We start from the raw sequence: 25,810 nt of genomic DNA, 5'->3' as shown, positions 1-25,810 counted from the left end.
GAGCCATGACTCAGACAAACAGGACACTTTTCTTTGTATTGACCTTTGCACATACAGTACAAGAGTACCAAGAAGCTACCACCTAGCACAAATCAAAGCTGTCACACCAACAGTACTAACTACCCTTGTGTCTTTCACAATTGTGTCCTTGTAAAAACACAAAAGTCTGTTTTCCTTACAGATGACACACCAGCAAATAATACTTACTTTATTAAATCACAACTCTTAGCCATGTGTTCTACTTTAACATTCCGAGTGTGGAGACAGAAAATGCAGCCCTCCGTCACCCTCCCTGTTCTTCCGGAGGCCCGCTGGGGAAAGACTGCAGCTGGCATTCAAGCTGGAAACTGAACCAATTGTCACAAACCACACCAACTACAGTTGTTTAGAACTCAGAATCTGGCAGACATTTTCTCTACAAAATCAGGTGAAACTGCGTCCTCAAGTCAAACTAATGTTAACATATGTTACCAATAGTAAATTCACTTTTAGGCAAAAATAAAAACTGAACCTGTGATCCAGAGAACTTCCCAACAGGACAAGACTTTCTCTCTGACACCTGTGGCTTCTTCATAGTGTGCATAAAGAGGTACAAAGATCAACTGCTAGGGACTGAATTGTGCTCCTACCCCCTACCCCTTTGATTCTGGGAGAGCCAGAGGCCTCAAGGTTAGCGAGAAACAGGTCCTGCAGGCAAAGCTTAAGTAGAGAGTATTATTGAGGTGGGGGAGGGGGGGAACCAAGACAGTGACCTGTTAGCCTCTTCAGAAGACAGCCAGAATGGGCAGAGGTGACCTTTTACACTTGCCTACAGACTTCTGGGTTGACTGTCCAGGGTGCTGCCTGAGTGCATCTTGCCAGGTGACAGGGGACAACATTAATGCCCGAATCCTAATACCGCCCCCCCAAATTTGTAGCTTAAAGTCTTTACCTCTTATCTTAGGAAGTGACTGTATTTGGAGATAAGAGCCAAATTAACTTTTAAAAGAGTAATTACGGCTAAACAAAGTCATTTCTGTCTTTTATGAAGTGGATACACTGGGAAGAAAAATAATACAAGACATGGGGAGGGCAGCTGGCTACCGACAAACCAAGGACTCACAAGAAGTCAATCTGCAGTGCCAGAAAAGTGAGAAAGTATGTGCTTTAAGGCACCCAGCCTGTAGTATTTTGTTATGGTTGTAATAGCAAAATAATGCACTAATAAATAAATTTCCCACGTTATTTATATGTAATACTATCACATGCATGTGGGTAGAAGATTCATTAAAAGTGCAAGGGGGAACAAATGGATTAAATTTTACAGAACACAAAGTATTCATTAATATGGTTAACAGGGCAGTTGGTCTTTAAGAATTTAACACTTGTCATGTTGTAGTATAATATCAAAGAAGAATATCCACAATGACCTACTAGAAGCTAGTAAATTATATTCTTTTTATATACTTTCTGAGATAAATTTACTAACACATCATAATAAACACATTTGAGAATCTGTCCTCTACTCAGAAAACATTACAGATATTTTTAAATGCAAATCAGTGGCACTCTTCTCTAAGTTTATTTGGAAAATATATTTCTCATTAATGTCAAAATACATTTTATATTTATATTTAAATGAACTAAAATTTTAAATTCTTTAATTCACAATGGTAAATATTAATAACTTGCATTTTTAAAAGAAGATACAAACTAGGTGTGGTGCGACATGCTTATCACCCAGCACCTGTGAAGCAGAGCTGCAGCCCAGCGGGCTACACTGTGACATTCTGTCTTACAAAGACCAGTGAGGTATGCTTATTTCTGTCTGCGGTGTGTGAAAGTTTAGTTGTACATCTTTGCCAAAACCTAATAACAAAGTATTACCAGTTTTAAACATTTTAATTGTTCTCTCATTATGTGGATATGACTATTAAATTCTTAAACAAACATTAACGAGAACAAATTCTGAATACTCTAGTCCATAATATTTTGGATAAGCGTACTCCATCTGTCTGTGCATTACTTATAATAGTCAGACTATCTCTGGATAGATGAGACAGTACAGATAACATAACATTTTAGGAATTCATCAATGATTACTTCTTGTAGTTATTTTTTGTGTGTGATTTTTATTTATATTCAGTTAGCTTTCATTAAGAAATAACAATATTTAAAATATAGTTTTACTATTTCTAAATACTACTATTGAGCTTTACTATTTTTAAGTTTTACTATTTAGTAAATAGTAATTACTATTTAGTAATATTTAGAAATAGCAAAGTTAAATACAATGTCAGACTAAATAGAAGTCATTAGAGATTCCATTCGTAAAAACCGTTCTTACATAAGGTTAGAATTCTTCATTAAGAAAAAATTTATGGGGCTGGAGAGATGGCTCCGTGGTTAAGAGCATTTGCTGCTTTTAAGGACCTGGGTTCAGGTCTCAACACTCATATTTGGCTCATGAGTGCCAGTAGCTCCAGTTCCAGAGGAGCTGATGTCCTCTTGTGGCCTTTGTGGGTATTACATGCATATTACACATATGTTACAAAATACTCATATGCATAAAATAAAAATCTTTCTAAAAAGGAATAATTTTGTGACTGTCAGATGCCATTCATGCAGTACTGAGAAAGGGTCGAATATGTATGCTCAGTGTATGACAAAGCCACAGTAATTTAAACGACAATGAATTTTAAAAAACATAGTGACTGAAATAAATAATTCATCCAGGAATTCACAGAATATCTATCATTGGGGTATACTTCTTCTTAGTAAGTCTTTTCAGCAGGAGCATTTTTCTCTTCCCCAGCTCCCTTTCTGCTACTAGTAAGAAAATAATTATGAGTCCTAACCTCGTGCATCTACCAGGTGATATAGCCTCCCAACCCTTGTGTTTGCTGACATCTGAGTCTAAACACAAAACTCATTTATACTTTGGGGCCATTACCATTTCATTACGGACAGAGGAGGAGGCTCCCAGGAGCTACTCCTCTCTGAGGAACTAATGGCAGTGGTTGCTGGGTGAAGATACCATTTTCTCTAGCGGTGTGGCCACTGATGTCTGTGATGCAGTAATAGCCTGCCACTCAAGTTCATGTGAGTAACCCTAACTAAATCAGCCACCCAAGTTCATGTGAGTAACCCTAACTAAATCAGCCACACAAGAAGCAGAAATGAAAGTTGGAGGAAGACTATTTGGAAGAGAAGGGCTTCATAAGAGGGTGAGGGGGAGTAAGAGGAAAATGACTAAAATTATATACATATATTTTAAGTAATATATTTTTCAAGTGTATTGGTGGGCTGAAGAGATGGCTCAACAGGTAAGATCAATGTCTGCTCTTCCAAAGGGCCCGGGTTTGATTCCCAGCACCCACATGGCAGCTCACATTGGTCTGTATACAACTCCAGTCCCAGGGGATCTGACTCCCTATTCTGGTCACCTTGGGCACCAGGGATGCACATGGTACACAGACATACATGCAGGCAAAACACTAACACACACAATAGAATAAAATAAGATAACTTTAAAAACGTTAAGTTTGTTGGTAACATTTGTTTCTTGGTCTCTTTCCTACATTTTGTCACCTCAGATGGCTTTCCTTTTGCTTCATTCTTATAAAATACTTAATTACTGAAGTCTATATATCATTTAATGAGCTGCCTTGTTTCTTTGGTTGGAATAAAGTAGACTATTTTATTTCTCACTATCTAAAGAAATTTGCACTACGATTTTACCCAGTAAGATCTAAAGGCTTGGATAACATGACCTACTCCTTAGACGCCACAGTTTGATGATGTTGATGCCAGGCTCTATCTGCAGGACGTGCTAGCACATGTGTCATCCATCATCTTAAATGGTCACTCTGAATCCACTTTACCTAGCACTCCTTCTAATAGTTCTCATGGAGGAAGATTTAAAAATATTCAATCCAAAAAGAACACACGTGGTGGTACATGCCTTTAATCCCAGCATATCTATGCATTCGAGGCCAGCCTGGTCTACAAAGTGAGTTCCAGGACAACCAGTGCTACACAGAGAAACCCTGTCTAACACAAACACACACACACACACACACACACACACACACACACACACAAAATGAATACAATGTAAATGAAAGCATAAACATCTTTAATGAGCCTGAACCTACTGGTAGATATCTGAATGCTAACCTCTTTTAACAGCTCAGAACCTCCGAGTCTAATGTCACAGATCATTTGAGTTCTAAAGTTCATGTACAGATAACAGATAAAGTTCATATACAGATAACAGCATCCGTAATCCAAAAATTCAAAATCTAATGTGCTATAAAATCTGAAGCTTTCTGAACTAACATGAAACAGAAACAAACCAGAAATTCTCCACCTGACTTCATGCTAGTCACAGTCAGTCACAGCCAAGGAACAGGCATACTACAAATACTGTACAAATTGTCTTCAGGTTGTGTGTAAAAATAAATTCTGTGTTTAAATGAGTCCCCTGCCCAAGAAATTTCATTTTATATAGGTGCAAATTCTGCTCCTTCAACGTTATAAAAAGAAATCTGAAACGTGGTTCGAAGCATTTCAAATAAAGAATATTAAACCTATATTTGAGAAATGAGTAAGATAATACTTGTATTCCAATCCCAGATATCATACATCCCCAAAGTGTCAACAATTAAAGCATCTTACATTTCCAAACTATTTTAATGGTTTTCTAAACAACAACAACAAAAAAGATTAAGACAATTAGGAGTAAGCCTTCTCAACTCTAACATTCAGTTTTACACAATCTAAAATCTTTAAAGATCCCTTGACAACTGCCAGCTAAACATTTCAGACAAGACAAAAATATACACAGGCTCATATTTTAAACAGTATAATTACATTAACAACACAAAGCAACTGCTTAAACCTGCTAAAGCCTGTGGTTGCCTATACTGAGAATGATCCTCAGTAATTTACTTCACCTGAAGATTGCACTAGCTAAAATCTAAGGTTCTACTGATGTATAACCATATGCTTCATTGGCAAAGGCAGAACCATATGGTTCCCTTCAGTGAATCCAACCCTTGCAACAAAACCCTTCTTCCTGTTATTTGCAATGAAAATGTTTTCAATTTCCAAAAAGTTTTAATCGACTAAAATATTCTTTCAAATTAGCTGTACTTAATATAGATACAGCTTCATCTTTTTGTCATCCATCCACATGTATTAGTAACAGTCATCATTCCTAACAATACTTCTATTTTTGATAACTATGTGTTCTAAAGCACCTAGTATTTACTTTTAGTAGACTTTATTTTTGAGATTAGTAAATATATTTCTTAAAGGATTTATAAACTATAAGCTAAACAAAAACAGCTATCTCATGGAGAGTCCCAAAGCAATTTCTCTTACAACTTCAAGCTATTCCATGTCTAGGCCTACATCCTTTCCATCAGGAATACTGGAAATGTAAATGATATCTTGCTTGAATGCTCTCAAAGAAGAATTTGTTTCTATTAGGATGAAAGAGTTTAGCATATCCCAGCAGGAAGAGCACAGCAGAAAACAGAAACAGTCACTCTTAACTGATTCTCTATCATTAACAAGCTACTCTTTTAATGATCAATTTATATCATCTGGGTAAAGATCCCTAATGCACTTAATTCTCAGAGCACTCATTCAGTAACTGCTATTTTTAATCAGGAAAACATGGGGCATGCAAAAGCTGACTTGCCAAAGGTTATAGAATTAGCTGAGTCAGGATATAATTCAGGTTTCCAATTTGGAGGCTACTTACCACACAGCAAAACATTGTTGGGTACTTTTCAGTGACTAGTTGTTGTTGCTTATTTGTTTTGTGGGGCTTTGTCTTGGAAAACTAAAAACCAAATACTAAATCATGAAAGAATACTTATTCCCAGTTGTGTGTTCTATCATTGGCTGTCATAACTCTATAGACACAAGCCCTCACAAAAGAAAAGCCTTTCCTCACATTTGTCTGAGTTCATGACGGTAAAGGTCCCTACCACTTCTAAACACCCTGCTTTCTGCTGCTGTTGGTAGTATCTCATCATCTACAAGGACACGGTGTCTCTCACAAGGACACTTCATGCATTATTTCATTGTGGAATATTAGTTTAGGATGTGTGACATTCGTGTATGCTGTGAAATATTTGTTTAGTGATGCAAAGATGTTCTGCATTCTTTTATGTTGATCTGTTTAACTCCATAAAGCTGTGTTACTTTGTCTGTCTAAAACACAGGATTGGTCTAACAAAGAGCTGAACCACCAATAGCAAGGCAGGAGAGGGATAGGTGGGGTTGCCAGGCACAGAGAATAAATAAGAGGAAAAATCTAGACTCAAGAGATAAAAGAGGAGGAAGTAGCAAGAAAAGTAGAAAGAGAGGAGGATGCCAGGAGCTAGCCACACAGCAAATCATGGAGTAAGAAGGAAAGACTTATAGAATGAAGAAAGGTAAAAAGCTCAGAGGCAAAAGGTAGTTAAAGAGAAAAGGGATAATTTAAGTGAGAAAAGCTGGCTAGAAACAAGCCAAGCTAAGGCTGAGCATTCATAAGTAAGAATAAGTCTCAGTGTATTTATTTGAGAGCTGGGTAGTGGGCCTCCAAAGAGTGAAAAAAAAAGTACCCAACTACATTTACTTCCACTTGTACAATAATCTTCCCAATTCAAAAGATGTATTAAAATAAAATTCCCTGGTTCTGGCGAGATGGATCTGTGGGTAAAGGCACTTGTCAACAAGCCTGATGACCTGGGTTAGATTCCCTCTAACCTACACGGAAAAGAACTGACTTCACCAAGTTATCCTGACTTCCTCATATACAACATGCCATGCAGAAACACACACACAATAAACACATGCAATAAAAAGCATTTAAAAGAAAATAAATTCACTTCTGAGACATAGTGTTTAGGATATCTATCAAACTTAAAAATATATAATTTTTTGAGGACAAAATTTATACAGAAAACACCAATGTCTGCTTCCCCTTGCTAATACAGCCTTAATTTCATTTGGTTGGTAAGATACCTCAGTAAAGGAATCATGACTATTCTATCTAGTGATGTCATTCTCATTGCCAGCAGCAGCTGGTGTTGGTCAGGTATATTGTCAAGTTCTAGTAAGTGACATACTGTTAGCATCCAGGCACACCTTGGCCCCACCCCTTGCGAACCTGGCAGTGTGTCATGCCTTGTGCCATGCCTGCCTACATGGCAGACAGTACCCTGTCCCTTTAAAAGACAAGCCCCGCCTACTTCTGCTCTCTCTGAGGAGGCAGGTCACTGTCTTGGTCTTTTTTCCTCCCTCTGTCCTTCTCTCTCTCTCTCTCTCTCTCTCTCTCTCTCTCTCTCTCTCTCTCTTCCTCCCTCTCTCCCTCCCTCCCTCCCTTTCCTTCCTCAATAAACTTCTCTCTCATTAAATCCTGTATGATGGTGTGTCTGTCCCTTGTCATGGGATCCACGGTCCCAGTCCCACCCATATCATTATTAGTGTCTTCAGGGTTTGCTGAAGCAGGAATGAGGCAGAGCACAGGGTGTGATGCCCTGTGCCAGATTTCCACAGAGCAGGGCCAAGGTGGGCCTGGATGGTAACACATACAGAGAAGTACACTGGTGGGCTTGGTTGGAGGAAAATTAGTAGGTCATATTTGTGTACCCCTGTCTTCCCTTTCTACTTAGTCCTCTTTCTTAAAAGTTGGGCTAAGAGTGTCCCCAGCACTTGATAACAGTGGGAAGACGAGCAGTGCTGGACCCTTCCTCCTGTTCCTTCTACTTTCCCGATTAATTTTATACCCCACATAAAAAACCCAAAGAGAGAAAGAGAGGAAAGAAGAGAATGTTGTTCATTTCAGTTGGTTTTTCAAGTTTTGAATGCGTATATTCTAGTTTATAAATGCCAATAAGTGTCACTTAAATTAGGTAGAAAAAAACAATGATTATAAAAAGGCAAATTGTTAATAATGCAAGTGCTGTCTTTTTAAATCAAAGAACATCCCAGGGAAGCTGCCTGGAGGTGTTACTATTCTGAAAAGCAATGAAGCAGAGGCAAACACAACAGTCTCGACCATTTTTGCTTTGTGCCATTTCTAGGCTCATAAACAGAGTAACTGAGAGGCCCAGAAGGTGAAGATTAAAAGCTGACAGTTTGAAAGGTTTAAAGGCTCAAAGTCTGAAGTACGAAGCAGCACAGCAATGTGAATTTACATGGACTGACCCTGGAAACAGAGACCAAGTGCTTCCTTCAGTGCCACTCTACCCTAAAGTACTTATGATCCCCAAACGAGTAAGCAAAAGGCAAATAAGCAGTCAGTACAATAACAGCAGAGCTGTTGGCAATCTTAAAGTGCTAAAAGAAGCAAAAAAAAAAGGGGGGGGGGTGTTGGAGAGATGGCTCAGAGGTTAAGAGCACTGGCTGCTCTTTCAGAGGGCCTGAGTTCAATTCCCAGCAACCACATGGTGGCTCACAACCATCTGTAATGAGATCTGGTGCCCTCTTTGACTTGCAGGCATACACACAGGCAGAACACTATAAACATAATAAATAAATGAATCATTAAAAAAACAAAAAAGAGAGCACTAGTGCCTACCAATGAATACCTCCCATAAAGGCAGCAGTTTCCTACCAAAAAAAATTCTCAGAAGCAATGTCCTAAGAATAAAATAATTCTAAGAGACCAATTAACAGAAAGTTAAAACTATGTTACAAATTATCTTGCCAGATCCTAGATTGCCTGTCAACTGCCTAAAAGTTAGAAAGTACTCTGGTGCTACAATGCCACTATTTGTACATAGTATCCAGTCAGTTAACAATTACAGGAGCCAAAGCCAAAAAAAGAACCAAAAAGAGAAGAAAAAAATTAGGCAACAGAAATGGAACCAAAGATGATTCGGGCACTGAAATTCTTAGATACAAATGTCAAGAAATGTGATTAGTATGCTCAAAAAGGCACAGAGTAATATGAAGACTTTCTCAGAACATGAAATAACAATATATTACTGTAATACAATATTGTGTATTATAGCATGTATATTATGAAATGTTACACTCCAAAACTTCAAATCCTTGGCACTATCAAATGCTGATGAGAAGGTAGGCAACAGAAACTAAGCCCAAATGACAGATACTTTAGAATACAGTTTGGAAATTTCCTATATTCACTGTACCTTTACCATAAGATTCAGCTATAATGTTCTGAATATTTACTGTAGTTAGGTGAAATATTCACATGAAAACAAGAAAATACATAAAAAGATGGGAAATACAGAAGAGCCTAAGCATCACAGCGAGAAACTCTGCACGAGTAACTGGAATCTGCAGAGAATGGGGAAAGAATGGGGTAGAAACGTTTGTGATGGCTCATCTTCGTTATCAACTTGACACAGCTGGGAAGAGGGACCCTCAGCTGCAGAACTGCCCCCATCAGATTGGCCTGTGGGCATGTCTGTGGGGTCATTTTCTGGATTACTAATGTACATAGGATGGGCCAACCCCCTGTGGGCGGTATAAGGAAAGTGGCTGAATAAGCATTCGAGGAGAGTAAGCCAATCTGCAACCCTCCTCCATGGGCTCTGCTTCTGTTCCTGCTTCAGCTCCTGCCCTGGCTGCCCTGCATGATGGACTGTGAGCATTGAGATGGAATAAAATCAAGTCACGTTTAAACTTCTCCCTCCACTAGGGTTAGTATACAGAAAAGAACACTGAAGCATATCCTGCTCAAGTAAATTTAATCACAAAACATAGACATACACTGGGGTTCACCGAAAAAAAGGGGGGGGGCAAGTATTTCAGAACTGTAAAAGCACAAGGCCAGCACGCACCTACAGAGATACAGAGGTAACACTGTAGGCAGTACCCTACCTAACACAGCACAGCTTCTCACTGGTTTGCCTGCTTAGGCTTTTCTCTATTTTGGGGGGTGGGGGGTGGGGTTCTTTTACTTGGTTTTTCATGTGACTATTTCATCTAACTGGAATAAATACTTCGGTACATTATTGCTGAATCTTATAACTAATAGTATACAAAACTGCCAAGCTATCTTCCAAAGTGTGCGTCATTTTGATTAACAGTTCAAGTTGCCTGTCTTGGTACTGGACCAGTTATGCATATGGGACAAAACATATCTAAATTCTTATTCACATTACACACAATTAAATGCAAGAAGATTCTAGATCTAAATATGAATGGCACAAGAAGAAAACAGAATACTATCTTTGGTCAAATCTTTATTTTTAAATAACAGACTTTGGCTATGTAAACCAGGCTGGCCTTAGATTCTCTATCCTAGTCTCAACACCTGGAATTGCATGTGTGTACCCAATTTAGAAGAATCATTAACAAGAACACAGAAAGTAGGAACAAAGAAAAATACTAACTAGAGTTCATTAGAACCAATGACTTCCACCAAAACATCTCACTAAGAAAATGAAAGGACACACTTCAGAGTAAGAGAAGACATTTCCAATAAATGTATCTGAAAAATCAGAATATATAATGGGCTTCTATAAAACGGGCCGGCTGACCTAGCACTTCTGGAGGCAACCTAAAAAGCCAAGTCAACATATAAGTGCATTTCAACTCCCAAGTCATCAAATATAAGCTCAAAATGAGAGAACAGTTAAAATGTTTAAAATTGGTAATACTTTGGTACTTGGTAAAGATGTTCAACTAACCTTTCACACACTCTAGACAGAAATAAGCACACCACAATGTTGGGTATCCTGACAGTACGTGATGATGCTGACACACGCACACTCTAGATTTAGGCATTGCACACTAAGTATAACTCGAGATGCGTTAGATTTCTTCACTAAATCATATGCACTTACATGTTTAGCAGTACTATTAGCAAAAGCTAAAGTTTACAATGAAATAAACAGAATAACTACACTGCAGTATATTTACACAATGAAAAACTACACAGCAATGGAAATAACCACTGCCGTATGCAACAACACAGATAATCTCAAAACACAATTAAAAACATGATATAAGAGTTTACATTATGACCCCACTTACAGAAAGTGTAAATACCCCATAAATCAATCTAAATGGAAATCAAATAATAGTTGCCTTTTAGGGTAAGAAGCGAGGAATCTAGGTAATGCTGTATCTTAACTAAAGGGAAATTACAGAACTTGTTTATTTTGCAGACGTCTGTTTTCATGAGATCAATGTAATGGTTGCATACCTCTCTAAATTATACTTAAATTTGAAAATTTACTTCAATATTGGAGATTTTGGAGGTAGTAAAAATATTTTAGGATAATACTATGAATAAGGTCACTGAGAAGGATACTTTTAAATGGTTAATTTTAAGTTCTGTGAGTCTACCTTGGCCTTAAAAAGTTACCCAAATGTTAGTCTCAAAAAAAAACAAAACAAAAGCCTCAGAGCATATGTACTGGTAGATAGTCATGACTAGAATTCTCAGTTGACATGCTGCACTTACCAACTGCTGTGTCACCGTCTAACAAATTGTCATCTTCAGAAGTCTGAAAGTCCATAATAGCACCTGCTCCATCTAAGAGCTCCTCATCGCTACTGGCGCTTGTTATGCTGTTGTAGCTGTTTCTATAGTAGCCTCTATGGAACAGCTGCTCAGACTCCATTTAGCTGCCTGGTTATCTGGAAAAAAGGGGAAAATGGCTTCAACATTTTCCCAACATATGACAAAAATCATGTATTCTAACATTACAAAATGAAAGCTACAGTCTTTATACTAAGACCAGCCACTGTAACAAAGGCTCCCTCTATTATGCTAAGTGCTGAGGGATAATGGTTCAATTCTTACTACGCAGGTGTCAAAAAGAGAGAACTCCTTCAAGCCGCGCTGTGACAATCTTAAGATCCTCTAAGTTTAAATCTATCAAGTGCAGAGGTGCGCTTACAGTGTGCAGCTTGCTGCACAGGACGGGGAAGAATCAAGAGTATGCAATCACTTATGTGTGCATGGACAGGACAGGACTTTGCAAGGGAAAGACCCACAGGAAAGACAGCAAATGGCTGAAATTCCAAGTCCTTGGGATTTTACCTCAGGCAAGTACTACCTAATTTTTAAAGTTAACATTGTAAGTTAAAATCTTCCAAATTAACTTGAAATATTTAAGTATTTGGAGCACAGGGTCAAACATTAACCAGGAAAAATTGAAAATAGTTAATTTTTTTCATTTTTTCAACGTAGGTAAAACCAAATTATTATTTCATTCTTTACATACCAAAATAATACTCCTACATCTTTTTTTCGAGACAGGGTTTCTCTGTTTGATCTAGAACTCACTCTGTAGACCAGGGTGACCTCAAAACTCAGAGATCCACCTGCCTCTGCGTCCGAAGGCGTGCACCACCACCGTACAGCTCATTTAATACGTCTACTCCAGGCTCACTAACAGGATGAGAATTTATAAGTATGCTGACATGTGTGGGACTCATCAACCATAGAGGGAGTCAAACTAGTAAGGCTTATACACACAGAACATGAAAGAATCAAAGTTCCCAAACTCAACGAAGACTCAAGAGTTCTTAGACAATGTCACCTCCTTGGTACTTTTCTTTCTGTACATGAAAAACGAGCATAACAGTATCTTAACAACAAAGGTATTCAGAAACTACAGCTCGGTTTTAGAAAACCATATACTACTAAAACAATAGCTATCTTTTTAAAACTAATTTATGATGTAATTCCCTTAAAGCACCTAGCACAGTTATTGGAACAGAATACAGGCAATAAATACCAAGTTTCCCACTCAGCTGAGCTCAAAGGGAAATGTTTTCAGTTTTCAACACATACATACCCTTTGCAAGAACAGTAAGCTGGCCTTGAGATAAACAACTTTGAAAATAAATTACAAAGAAATATTTGCTGTTCTGCAACTTTAAAAATGCCGTGATTATTTATTCTATCAAAAGAACCTATTATAATATACTAAGAGTGTTAATGTATTACTTACATCAATTTTGTATAGTAGAGGGTAGCTTGCAAGCATATTTCCTATACAGTAATGATGATCAGATTTCAGAGATAAATTCTAGTGTGCTGTAATAAATTTCTAATGCTCTCTGCACAAGTACCTTGTACCTTGTCTGCCTCTAACTTGATCTTTATACTGCAGCCAGCCCTAAAAAAAAAAAAAGAAAGGAAGGCAGGAAGGAAGGAAGGAAGGAAGGAAAGAAGGAAGGAAGGAAGGAGAGAGTGACTAGTAATCTATACCTATTTTGTGCACTAAAATATTTTAATTATTATTTTTCATATTTCTTAAGAGACAAATTCCTTAACAAAGCAGAGAAGCCCCAGGCTGGCAGTCCCTGTCCAGTGCCCAGCCTCATTTTGCAGCGTGTACCTCTTTTAGACTCTAGACCACTCGTCTTCCACTTTCTCAGTCCCATCAGGACCTTACCTGCCTCCTGGCCCACAGCCTTCCATATGTCTTTGATCTGGAGCACACCCTCTCCTCTTCATCTAACTTGCTACTCATTCTTCAAACCTCACATCAAATATTCATTAATTAGCTAGGCATCTGGCACATTCTTGAAGGAACCTGAAGCAGGATTATCCAGAGTTCAAGTCAACCTCAGGAACATATACCATCTCAAAACTCAACAACTAACAAACAAAAGCATCACTCTAGGCAGTAAACACATCTCTCTAGCGCTTTCATTACACTCTACAAAAGTGTATTAAATATGAGCCAGTAAGGTATGGGAGCTATTATTCTCTCCACTTAACATATGAGACACAAAAAATTTAAATAAGTTAAAAAAGTCTCCCCTAGTACCTGAGTCAAAGTTTGCCTATGTTAACTTTTTCTATTAGTTCTTTTAGTTCCCATTGTATAGCGCTGACCACAGCTTTATGAGATTTTATTAATTTACTGATCTTCTGATCTAGAATGTATCTTGAAGGCAAGTAATGCTCAATTGTTGTTTTTCACTACATAGTCAATGGTTGGCAAAGTATGTGGTATATGTGGAGGGCCGGACCACATTCTCCATTGCTTCTAGGAACAAAGGTGGAGATTAACCTCGGTGACCCCAAGGTGTGGCGGTACACGCCTTTAGTCCTGATGTCTGGGCGGCAGAGGCAGATTGACCTCTGTGACCTCAAGGCGTGGTAGTATACGCCTTTGGTCCCAATGCCTGGGAGGCAGAGACAAGCAGATCTCTGTGAGTTCAAGGTGATGTAGCACACGCCTTTAATCCCAGCGCACGTGCTTGGTAACTCTCTACCGCTGCGTCCCTGCCTACTCCCGAGGCATCATCTGGGATAATGGGCAGTGAACCAATCAAAGAGTGACACGTCCAAAGCAGGGTCTGTTTCCTATATAAGGGATGGGTTCCATCTTATCTGGGTCTCCGCCATGTTGGCTGATGCCCGCTCTCCCAAGGGGCATTAAAGCTTTACTGCAGAAGTATCCTATGTGTACCGCGTGGTTCTTGCTGGCGAGACGGTAGCGCGGGACAGGTATACATATCAGGTATTCAATTTGAGTATTGTTTATTTTGTTTTGTTTTTTGTGAGATGGTCTCATTCTGTAGCCCAGGATGGTCTACCACATAACAAAAATATTTAATCTTGATAAAATTCAATTCATCAGTTTTCCTCTATGAATATTACTTTTCTTGTTAAAACACACAAATACTTCCTAGACTGATTTCCCGAAGACCCTGCAAGCAGGTAACTTAAGGGAGCTTCCTGGTTCTCAATCAAGTTTTGTTTCTCCTATAAAGGTACCTGTGCAGAGCTGAAGGTAATGGAGACATGCAAAACCTAAGTACTGAGATACGAGACTGAGTACTTAGCCCTACACTGGACAGCTATACACACACACCACACCACTAAGGCACAGGAAGAGCTGGAGGATGGGGAGGAGCGCTATGGAAGCTTTCCTATGTCTAAGACATGGCAATCACACTCAGGAACTCACAGAAGCCGTGATTACTTACATATGACCTGTACAAGATTGCAAACACCCAAATCTACCCAATATAGATGGGGTAGATCATCTCCAGTTCTCACCCCTCACTAAGAAGCTGTTGGCAGTGGGTATGAATAGTTGCTGGGAGAAAGAGAACCATTGTGTGAGGATGTACCCACTGGTAGATTTCTGCCATACTCCAGGAGATGGTCCTACACCCACACACATATGGGTAACACTAAGTAGAGATACGTAAGGTAGAAAAGATGGATATACAGATCCACCCACCCATAAAAAGGCAGACATGATATTGGAAGATAGGAATGTTGGAGAGGACATGGAGGGTATTAGAAGGAATAAATGAGGATAGGTAGGATCATATTTCACCATATAGTATATATATATATATATATATATATATGTTTACAAAATTTTCAAAAACAAAAAACTTATGTTTATACTTGTCTCACATTAAAATGTGACAATTATTTTAATGATTTCAAAATAATCATTTAATCACAAATATTTATAGTACAGCTAAAAAGTACCAAAAACTGATGTAACTACTAAAGCAATTGTATTGTATACTATATTTTTACAGGCCTCACTAAATTTCAGCAAACATTAAATATTATCTTCAAGGGAGATATAGTATTTTCTTATGTAGCTGATTTGTATTCTTAGAGTAAAAAGCAGAACCTGACCAATAACACAACTTAAAGCTTAGAGGAAAAGACTCCATCTCGCTGTGGTAGACAATGTGAAGCTCTTTGAGGTAGTTTGAATGTTATTGGCCCCCACGAGATCATAGGGAATGGCACTATTAGGAGGGGTGGCCTTGCCGGAGGAAGTTATGTTACTGTGGGGGCGGGCTATGAGGTCTCCTATGCTCAAGACACTGCCCAGTGTCTTAGACCACTTCCTGCTGCCTGTGTAAGATGTAGAACTCTCAGCTACCTTTTCAGCACCATGTCTGCCTGCACGCCACGATGTCCCACCATGATGATAATGGACTGAACTTCTGAACTGTAAACCACCCAAATTAAGTATTTTCCTTTATAAGAGTTGGTATGGTCATAGTGTCTCTTCATAACAATAGAAACCCTAAGACACTCCTTCCTTTTTTTTTTTTTTTGAGATACTCTTGAGTCTCAAAAAAAGGTACATAAAATTGGGGGTGAGAGGGGTTACCTGAGGAAAAAAGTGGCATGACCTGAACTTCCAAGCTGAGACAAGAAAAAGCATCTGTAAGTAGGTACATGAACTTCTAGCTTTGAGAAAGTCTTAATGTTCAGAATGTTTGGGAAATTTATCATACGATATAGACTGCATTAGCTAAAAATATTTTTTAAAGAAGTTCTTGAGAAAACCTATATGAGCATTAACTTGATAAATAAAATTTATGAAATGTTTCTCAAATTTACTCTGTCAAGGAATGAATCTCCCACCATGAAATACTTATAACAGTCTATGGTACCAGAACCTTAGAATACTTGTAGAGGGGGCTGGGGAGATAGATAGCTCAGCAGTTAAGAGCACTGGCTGCTCTTCTAGAGGACCCAGGTTCAAGTCCCAACACCCACATGTCAGCTCATAACTGTCTCTGTAACTCCAGTTCCAAGGGATCTGACACCCTCATACAGACAAATGTGCACATAAATAAAAATAAACAAAATATTTATTTAAAAAAACATATGTACAGATACTGACTTAAATAAAACTCATGAGAGGCTATAGAACAGCTGCAGAAAGAAACCAAAGCCTAACCATGAATGAATGAGAGTGTCGGATTAAATGGAAGCAGAAAAGGTGGAGTAAATGAAATCAACTTGTGGATGAAATTCAGGGTAGAGTCTAGCATAGTCGAGGCCCTGAGTTTAATCCCAGCACCAAAAATAGTAGCCATAATAAAGAATTTTCAACCATTGTAAAAGTGGGAAAGAATACCTTTTAAGGTGTCACACAGAAACAAGATTAATAAATCTGATCTAGAGCCAGGCGGTGATGGTGCATGCCTTTAATTCCAGCACTCGGGAGGCAGAGGCAGGCGGATCTCTGAGTTCGAGGCCAGCCTGGTCTACAAGAGCTAGTTCCAGGACAGGCTCCAAAGCTACAGAGAAACCCTGTCTCAAGAAAAAAAATAAATAAATAAAAAATAAAATAAATCTGATCTATTGAGAACTAGGGAGAAATGAAGCAATAACTCTGAAGTCTGTGTTTCTGCTCCACATTTAATAAAAAGATTTCACTCCTTCTAGAAGTAGAAAAGTCAATGAAAGGAGGAAGTAGAGGAACAGACAGAATAAGCAGGTGGACCTTTTTCTAGGTCACCATCCCAGGACATGAGGACAGGAGCAGACACCAGGCGGCAGATCCACTGGATCCCCTTCAGGAGGATCCCCACATTCTCTTCCCATCTGATCCCACACTGAGGGGAAAGCTTTCCTCCTTTTCTATCAAGGGATTACAAAGCAAAGTGGGAAGAAATACTAAACTGAAATGAAACAAAACTAATTACTAATCAATACTAGCTATTAATAAATAATCAACCTTTATTTCTAGGTCAGTAGAAAGTGGAAATTAGGTACAAATTGCAATTTAAGTAAACAGTTTGAGATACGTCAAATTGAGGTATCACTGAAGGTGATATTTATATACTAAAGTACAATTAAAATTTATACACATTAGAAGGAATTTAATAATTTGAATTAACTAAGAACAATTTTAATAAGCAATCTTTTTCTAATTTTATAGTTTCATAAACTATAAACATAAACATAGATACTTTCATGTACCTATATAATGAAGCTTCGTCATTTTCAGCCCCATTTCATTTTCTCTCCTCTCTCTATCTGGAGCCTTTCTTCTTAAGTAAATGTAAAAGAAAAATTGTAATATATATGTGGGTGTGTGTGTATAATATACACATACATACAAATATGCAGTCTTTTGAGGAAAATTAAGATTTAGAATATTCAGAGAAATCACTATACAACAGAAATTGAATGTACTATATTAAGACTATTAGCATTGGGTATGGTTCAATTTAAAAATAAGTACCCAAAGTAAAATTAACCTCTCAAATTATTTTTATATAATTATTTTTCTTAGCCAGAGGTCCTACGTTCAATTCCCAGTACTCACGTGGCAGCTCCCAACTGTCTGATCTATAATGGAATCTGACATCCTCTTCTGGTGTGCAGATGTACATGCAAAGCACCCGTATACATAAAATATATAAATATTTTTTTAAAAGCCAAAAAGTTTAAAAAATTTTTGTTCTAAAAAACTTTGTCCTAAAGGATGGGGGACAAAAGAGCAAGAATAAATTGGGGAGGGATTATTGATTAGATCCATTGGGTTATGAAGACAGAATTTATCACATTCCAAGGTCAAACAATAATCTAAATAGTCTCCTAAAAGTAACATTACTTGGTTCTTTTCATTGTTACTGTTTACTTAGCATGTCATGTCGAAACTGCATCTTATATATTTTAGTTCAAAAAACTAAGGAATTAGCTCCCTGAAGAATATTTCTTAATGTCACAAATTCTTTTAAGTCAAATACTATTACAAAAGTCAAGACATGAGAACATAAGTGTCTATCAACAGATACAGTAACCAAGCACAGAAAAAACACTGCATGATCTCACCAACACCTGGAATCTAAGAGTCCAGTTCAAAAGCAGAGTAGAAATGCTGGATCTCAGGGCTTGAAAGTCTGGAAGCAGGGGAGGGTGCCGGTCAAAGGGTACAGGTTTCGTTACCTAGGCAATTAGTGACCTAACTGCACAGAGAGCACGGCCACACATGATAAGCTGCAGGCCTTTACACTGCCACCTCACACAGTGTTTCCACCACATACATGAACAACAAGTCATCTGTGTGGGTTTGGCTTAATGTTTCCACAATGGATACTTCTACCAAAGCACCATTTGTGCCTCAAATATACACACCTAAGTACAATTTTAAAACAAGAACAAGCATCGAGAAAAGGGAAAATTAAGCACTGCATAGGTTTTAAAAGACGGGGCGGGGGAGGTGAATCCGCAAGTATAGGACTCATAATAAGAAGGATAAAAAAATAAAACAATAACCCAGTTTAAAAGCTGCTTTGAAGACCACAACTTTAAAAACAAACAGTTTTTATGACTTTACTAGGCCTCTTCAAGCCCTCTCATCCCTCCCAGCTGAGGCAAATCTCTGAGGTTCACATTGTACGAGGTGGCAGGGTCTCCCTACACGTAATACTCAACTAAGGGACACTTCAAGAACTGCAGCTGAATGCCTAAAAACAAAGACAGCTGTGCACAGAAAGACTAGCATAAAGTTCATCAAAATGGCAGTGCTGGACACTTCCCTTTTCAGAAGCAACACTTACAAGCGTTTCTACAATGGTAAGAAGGGACCTAAGGTGGCGTGTCGCACTCCACCTTCCTCCGTGGAGTGTCACCTAGTAGAGCTTCAACAGTGTAGCCATTGAGGACTGGAAGCAAGAGCTCTGGAATGGCACCGCTGAAGTCTCAGTTCTGACACTTACTGCTGTGGGGCCTTAGGAATAATAACTAAATTCTTTCTCAAATTTCCACACCCGTTAAACGGACAAAGTGAATGTATCTACTTTGTAAGATTGGTGAAAACTTGAGTGCTCTCCCTGTGTGTATCTCTCTCTCTCTCTCTCTCTCTCTCTCAAACACACACACCCTAAACCACAGAAAGTACTCAATTTACAGAAAGTACTCAATTTACATATATGTGTGTGTATGCATGTATATGTAAGCAGTGTCCTCTGACAATTTTGACTACAAAGCAAGTTAGAAATTCCACAAAGCAAGGATCGTGGTCAAACCCACAGGATACAGCTTTAATATGCAACCCACCACAGAGATCAAATCTGGCTTCTGGAGAGGTCTGAAAATTATTACCAACATGTCACAACAGGAAACAGAAAGTCTATCACCAACATGACTTGGACGATTGCCATTTTTCTACCACAAACCAGAAGTTTAACAAATCTGTTCTTCCGAACGATATATATTCAAAAGCAGGCTAATTCCTTAAAGGCTTCACGAGGTACATAAGACAGCACTACTTCCAAGTAATGACCTAAGTTATTCATACTGACTTCTTCAAATAATTGGAGCTGCCGCTCAAAGTCTTTGAAGTAGCAAAGAGAGAGGAAGGGGTGGAGGCTGAATGCTATCTAATTCTGCCAACACCATATGAACATTTCTAAACTTATTCAATTTGAGAAACTACCCATAAGTCATACGCCTGATTTTAGAGCCATATTAAATAGGACATCAGCAGAAGCAGCACCTTTTGAGTCTGGTCAACAACATACACATAAGCATTGGACTTCCGAAATACACTCCAACTGAAATTCTGTTTTTAAGTCATTTACAAAGGTTTGTAACACTGATCCAAAGAAAATAATCATGCAAATTCTTCATGGGCGAAAAGCACATCTATAAAGTGTCAATTATACACAAGCCACTGTGGTAAAGAAGGCACTGAATACAAGGGCTCAAAAAAGTTTGCAGAACTGAATGTCTGAGCTTTAGACATACACTCACAAAGAGGGGGGCTATTAAAAGGCATGGTCATCATTGGCCCAGTTGTCATAAACAGTCATTGTTTTCAAAGGAAATAGAAATCTGGATTTAGAATTAGAATACACCTGATGAATATGTAATTAACTTCCTTGTACACTAATTTTAAAATGCCATACTTTAAATAAAGCATACCACATGAAAAGTTCTCCAAAGTAACCTCCGGTTCGCCAAGTTTACTACCAACACGCAAATATTTGCGAGCGCGCGCACACACACACACATAAAAGATTTGATATGCGTAAGTCTAAAGATAGAAAAACTAAATGTTATTGCTAAATTTGGGCAAGTTCAAGACTGATCCTGTCCTGGCACCTAGTTCTAGTTCTTACACGTCCTTTGACGGCTCCTGGAGGAAATGGGAGAGATTTTAATGGGATGGACACCAGGTAGGTAGGTACCACTGTGCCAAGTGACGAGGACGCCAGAGCCCGAGCTCGCGGTCCACCGCTGCCCAGGCGTGACACCAGGCAGCTGGTGACTCACCTCGCAGCACAGAGGCATAGCAAGCTGGGCGGCTGGTGGCTGCGCTGTCGGAGGACCCCGCATCTGCTTGAGACCGCGCGCCAGCCGCCCCGGCAGCTTCACCGGGACAGGGCTGCCGGGTCCCGGCGGACTTCACGGCCAGCCGGCTCGGAGGGGAAGTCACCCTTGTGCGGTCAGGCGGGACAGGCAGAGGCTGGTCCCTGGGTGAAGTTCAAGCCTGCGGCTCGAGCGGGCCCTCGGGTCCACCTGTCTCTGCCCCGACTGGAGTGCCCAGGCTCACGGAGCTGTTCAGGGACCGCGACTGAACGGGAGGAGAGCAGCGCGGCTCTCGCACCTCCGCCCCCTCCAGCCTCACCCTCCAGACAGCCGGCCCGCCCCGAGCGCACCCGCGCTGAGAAGCCGGCTCTGATGTCCGCACCCGACCGGCCCTGACCCGCTGAACTGGAAGCAAAGCTGCGGGAGTCGGAGCCCGACAGGTGCGTCGCACGCGCGTGACGTCACCGCGTTGCCGTGAACGGTCGTTCCGCGTCCGGCCGTCCCAGCACTTCCTCCGAGGGCCGCGCTGGGAGGGACGTCAGTTCCTATTGGTCGGGATGGCTGAACTGGGCGTGGCCGCCGGCAGAGCGGTTGGGCGAGCGGCCGAGGCTACTCCTGGTCGCCGGGGAGCACGTCTAGTTTCGCGTGTTTTTCACGTCACTCACGTCTTCGCTTTTGCCCTGCCGGCGTCCACGTGAGGGGACAGCAGGCGGCCCCGGCAGAGAGGCGACTTCGGGAACTGGTGGTCCCCGGCATCGCGACGAAGCCTGGCTTCCCCTCGGCCTGTTCGCACCGTGAGAAACCGAAGCGGGCTGAAGCGAGCGTGGGACCCACGACTCCCTCCAGACCCGCGTCAAGTGCTGCGGGGCCTGTGGTGGTGTGTGCCACGGTGTCACCGTCACCTAGCCTTACACCCCGTCGCACGTTATACGTTTAAAATACGCAAGGAGAAAAATCCTTAAAAATCCAAATCACGCATTTCAAAAAAAAAAAATTCTTAAAAGAATCTTAATGTACCACGTGGTCTTATATTTTGGGTTCCTGTCGTGTGTCTCAATACACAAGAAACCTGTTCCCCTTGCCCAGGGAACTGGGTTGTGACAAGCAGGAAGGTACATAAATGCCTGGCCTCGGCCCGTGCTTGCCCAGCCTGGTGAAGAAAAAGGGTGCAGAGTTTGTAACTGAACAGGACCTGTGGGACCAATATGGGTGTCGCCACTGGGTGTCAGAATTAAAACGTGAGGTGGTTGTGTCTCATGTATATTTAATATGTTATGAATATGTATTATCTTGATGATCATATTTACCGCCTTGGGTGTGACTTGGGCTCTCACTGCAAACCTATAGCCTAATTCTTTTTTTTGCCGATGTGAAGCCTCTAGGTTTTTGTTAGACAGTACTTAGAGTCAGCTAGTCAGTCTTCTATAAAGATGACAGAATCCTGTGTTGTTTTAGTTTCACGGAAGATTACTCTTAGACAAGAAAATGCTACTTGTTTTGCTTTTCTGTAATACGTTATACATTAATTTTTGAGAATGTTTATTTTAAAATTTGTGTGGAGAGGGCTTGTGGCTCAGCGATACAGGGCTTCCTTGGCATACCAGGGGCACTGTGTTCTACCTCCAGATTTACAAAAATAAAATCTTTTTTTTCATGCGACTTGAGTGGAAAGAGAAGGCAACGACTCCTTGGCACAGCATAACGTACGTGCTGTGACGTGGATACTTAGAGCACGAATGATCTTCCAGTAGCGATAATTCCCAATGAGGAGTTTTTATTGACTTTCCCTCAATCTCCCCAACCCATGGCGGGGGGGGGGGGGGGGGGGGGGGGGGGGGGGGGTGCTAGTGCCCTCCTATTTTTCGGGTGTATTCTACGAGAGTTCTTAGAGGATAAAACACAGGTCAGTGGTTAAAGCCAAGGCTGGCTGGGTTTTCTTCTAGATGCACTAGAGAAATATCAACCTCAGTGCTCTTTGTAATTATTAGAGATCACTATACTTGGCTCCTTTACTCCTCCATCTTCAAAGCCTTCGATGATAAATAGAATCCTCCTCTAACTAACTTATTGACTGCTTCTAGGGATTAGACAGACATGGATGTCTTTGGGAGGCCTGAACAGCCTGCCTGCTGTGGAATACTCAATTCATCCTTGTACAGACAGCATAAAGTTGTTGTATACATGCTAGTATGCTGGAAGGGTTTAGAGACAAAGTGCAGGAAGTTATCTGCATTTCTCTTTGTTGAATTTTGCTGCTGTTAGAATTGAGCTTAAGCAGTAATAACCAAACCTTATTAATGTCTAAACTGACTTTTTCCTTTTCTTACCAGCCAACTAGTTGGCTTAGGCCTCTAAGAAAGGAAAAAGGAAAAGACGAACTCACAGGGGAAGTTGTTTTCCTCCAGATGTATATAACCTGTTCACTAGTCTTGCTGGTAGCTGGGCTGAAAGAAAGATAAACAGATATTGCCTATGACCTGTGAAAGGGCTAAGTCTTTCCCTCTGTGGGTAGTTTTCCTGCTTTGAGAGTGACAGGTTGTATTTTTTAAAATCTGGCAAAAGAGCACTAGTAAGCACATCTGTTTCCTCTAGATTCTTCCTCTTATCCTGCTATAAACTTACCTCTAAATAAGAAATAGGTATGCCAGGACATTGTGGGACACGCCTTTAATCCCAGTCCTGGGATTATATCAGAGTTCTAGAGGATACTGCATAGGCTAGGCAGGTAGATGTAAGCAGTATCACGGAAGTAGTCAAGAATGGCCTTTTCCTGTCCCTTGTCTTTTTATCCCTAAGATAAATCAAGTTATCTTGAGCGGCTTTTGCATACCTGGTTACTTACGAGGCCTGTGAGGTAGCAAATAATTTTCTAGTTTCATATGATTCTTTTCTACAAATTCCTGCCTTGTATAATTCAACTCTGAAACCAGAAAAGATTCCATTTTTATGCTGGGACCTTGTGGGACTTCTGACTTCACCCCCACCCCTGAGGAAAGTCGGGGGTCGCTAGACTCCTTTAGAGGAAAATTAAAGGGAAAAATTCAAGCTACACAAAACTGCTGACAAGATGCTGACCACCTAACTTCTCCTATTGGGTGGAAAACAATGGACCAATCAGATAAGTCTTCAGGCAACCCCTATGTTAGCACAGGGTCAGCAGATGTCTGGAGGACATAACGGGTGGGGGGGGGGGGAACTGTTGCTATCCCCCTTAGAGACTAATAGCCTATCAGGAACTAACAGTTGAGCTTTACCTCACCTTTAGCCAATTGTGATATAGGATAAGGAATTTTGTATTTTGAGACTGTAACCTTGTGACTGCTTTGTGGTTTTTGTCTTTATAAACGCCTTACAAAAATAGACAGGTGCTGTGGAACAATGTTTTCACCCTGTAAAGATTTGTTTCTTGTACTTGTTTAATAAAATGCTGATTGACCAGTAGCAAGGCAAGAAGTATAGGTAGGACAACCAGGCAGGAAGTAGAGGCAGGAAAATGAGAACAGGAAAATTCTAGGAAGAGAAAAGATCAGTCTGCGATCATCAGCCAGACATAGAGCAAGCAAGATGTGACTGCCTTGCCAAAAAAGGTACCAAGTCATGTGGCTAACACAGACAAGAATTATGGGCTAATATAAGCTATAAGAGTTAATAAGAAGCCTGAGCTACTAGGCCAATGAGTTTATAATTAATATAGACCTCTGTGTATTTCCTTAAGGCTGAACGGCTGCGGGACTGGGCAGGACCGAAACCTCTGTCAACAGACAGGGTCCTTCTCCCCCATCTGCTGTGTCAGACTGTGAGGCAGGGGACCCATGCTAGCCCGCACTTAATAAACAAAACCTTGCTTTTGCATTTGGAAATGTGGCTCCATGGTGGTCTTTTTGGTGGCCCTAGGACTCAGGCACAACACAACCACTTTTAAAAACAGCCATGAAATGATTCTCACATTTGTGTCGCTAAAGGCTCAGCATTTCATCAGTGCCTGGTGGTGTACATGTGTGATCCCAGCACTTAGGAAGCAGAGACAAGAGGATTTCCACAGGTGTCAGGGCAGCCTGGTCTATGTGTAATGAATACAGTGAGTTCTAGGCCAACCAGGCATAGACAGGGAGACCCTACCACAAAATAAATAAATAAAAATTCTAAAATATAGTGGAAAAGAACACAGGTACTGAATTGTGTAACAGTGTTAAACATCTCTTCCGTTGTTTCTTCTGCACTCAGGATATCTGTCCTGAAAGCTTCCAGCCCATGGTACTGTCACTGCCTCTCGTCTCACAGGATGAGTGCTGAGATGACAGGCATGTCACCACACCTGGCCTGGAGTCTAGGTCGCAAACTCATTGTTCGGTTGCAGTGACCACTTTTACCCACTCAGTCATCTTGTTGGCCATAGTATTGCCTTTAATAGGTGTTTGTTTCAAGAAGCCTCTTCCCTTGTGAAGGGTTTTATTCTCTCACAGGGCTGGATTATTTTCATAGCAAGTTGTTGTAAAGCAAGGCCAATCTCATGTTCTGTCTCCATGCACCCATACAGGGGCCTTTAAAAGATTTTTGCCGTTAAGACTCCCTTTCAGGGTTCAATTAAAGACACCATGGATATAGCTAAAGGGGGGACTAGAAATATGAGGGGTAAGAAATCTACTCACAATAGGAATTGTCTGCTCATGTTTCTTTATGTTTCTTTATCCTTCTCTTCAACCCATCATCTCTCACTGTTGCATCCATTACTTGTTCTCCTTGTTCTACATTGTTCTTACTTGTCCTTAGATTGTACAAATGTTCCCA

At 40.2% G+C, this 25,810-nt stretch overlaps 1 protein-coding gene across 3 annotated transcripts in view; it reads right to left on the bottom strand.

The window, feature by feature from the left end:
* Clcn3 (Cl-/H+ antiporter 3) overlaps positions 1-21,335 on the bottom strand; it is a 74,340-nt gene extending 53,005 nt beyond the window's left edge. For 2 of the 3 annotated variants that reach the window (XM_048455727.3, XM_048455730.3), the window contains exons 1-2: positions 20,987-21,335; positions 11,426-11,601 (exon numbers count right to left, since the gene is read on the bottom strand). In XM_048455727.3, coding sequence (XP_048311684.1) covers positions 11,426-11,585 — 160 coding nt within the window. In that variant the 5' untranslated portion in view covers positions 11,586-11,601; positions 20,987-21,335. The remainder of the gene's footprint in view (positions 1-11,425; positions 11,602-20,986) is intronic. The other variant, XM_048455733.3, reaches the window with a different exon arrangement.
* Between the last annotated feature and the right edge of the window lie 4,475 nt (positions 21,336-25,810).

Source organism: Myodes glareolus, chromosome 23 (assembly GCF_982192425.1).
Source record: "Myodes glareolus chromosome 23, mMyoGla1.1, whole genome shotgun sequence".
NCBI classification, from domain to species: domain Eukaryota; kingdom Metazoa; phylum Chordata; class Mammalia; order Rodentia; family Cricetidae; genus Myodes; species Myodes glareolus.
This window is presented reverse-complemented; position numbering and strand designations above follow the sequence as displayed.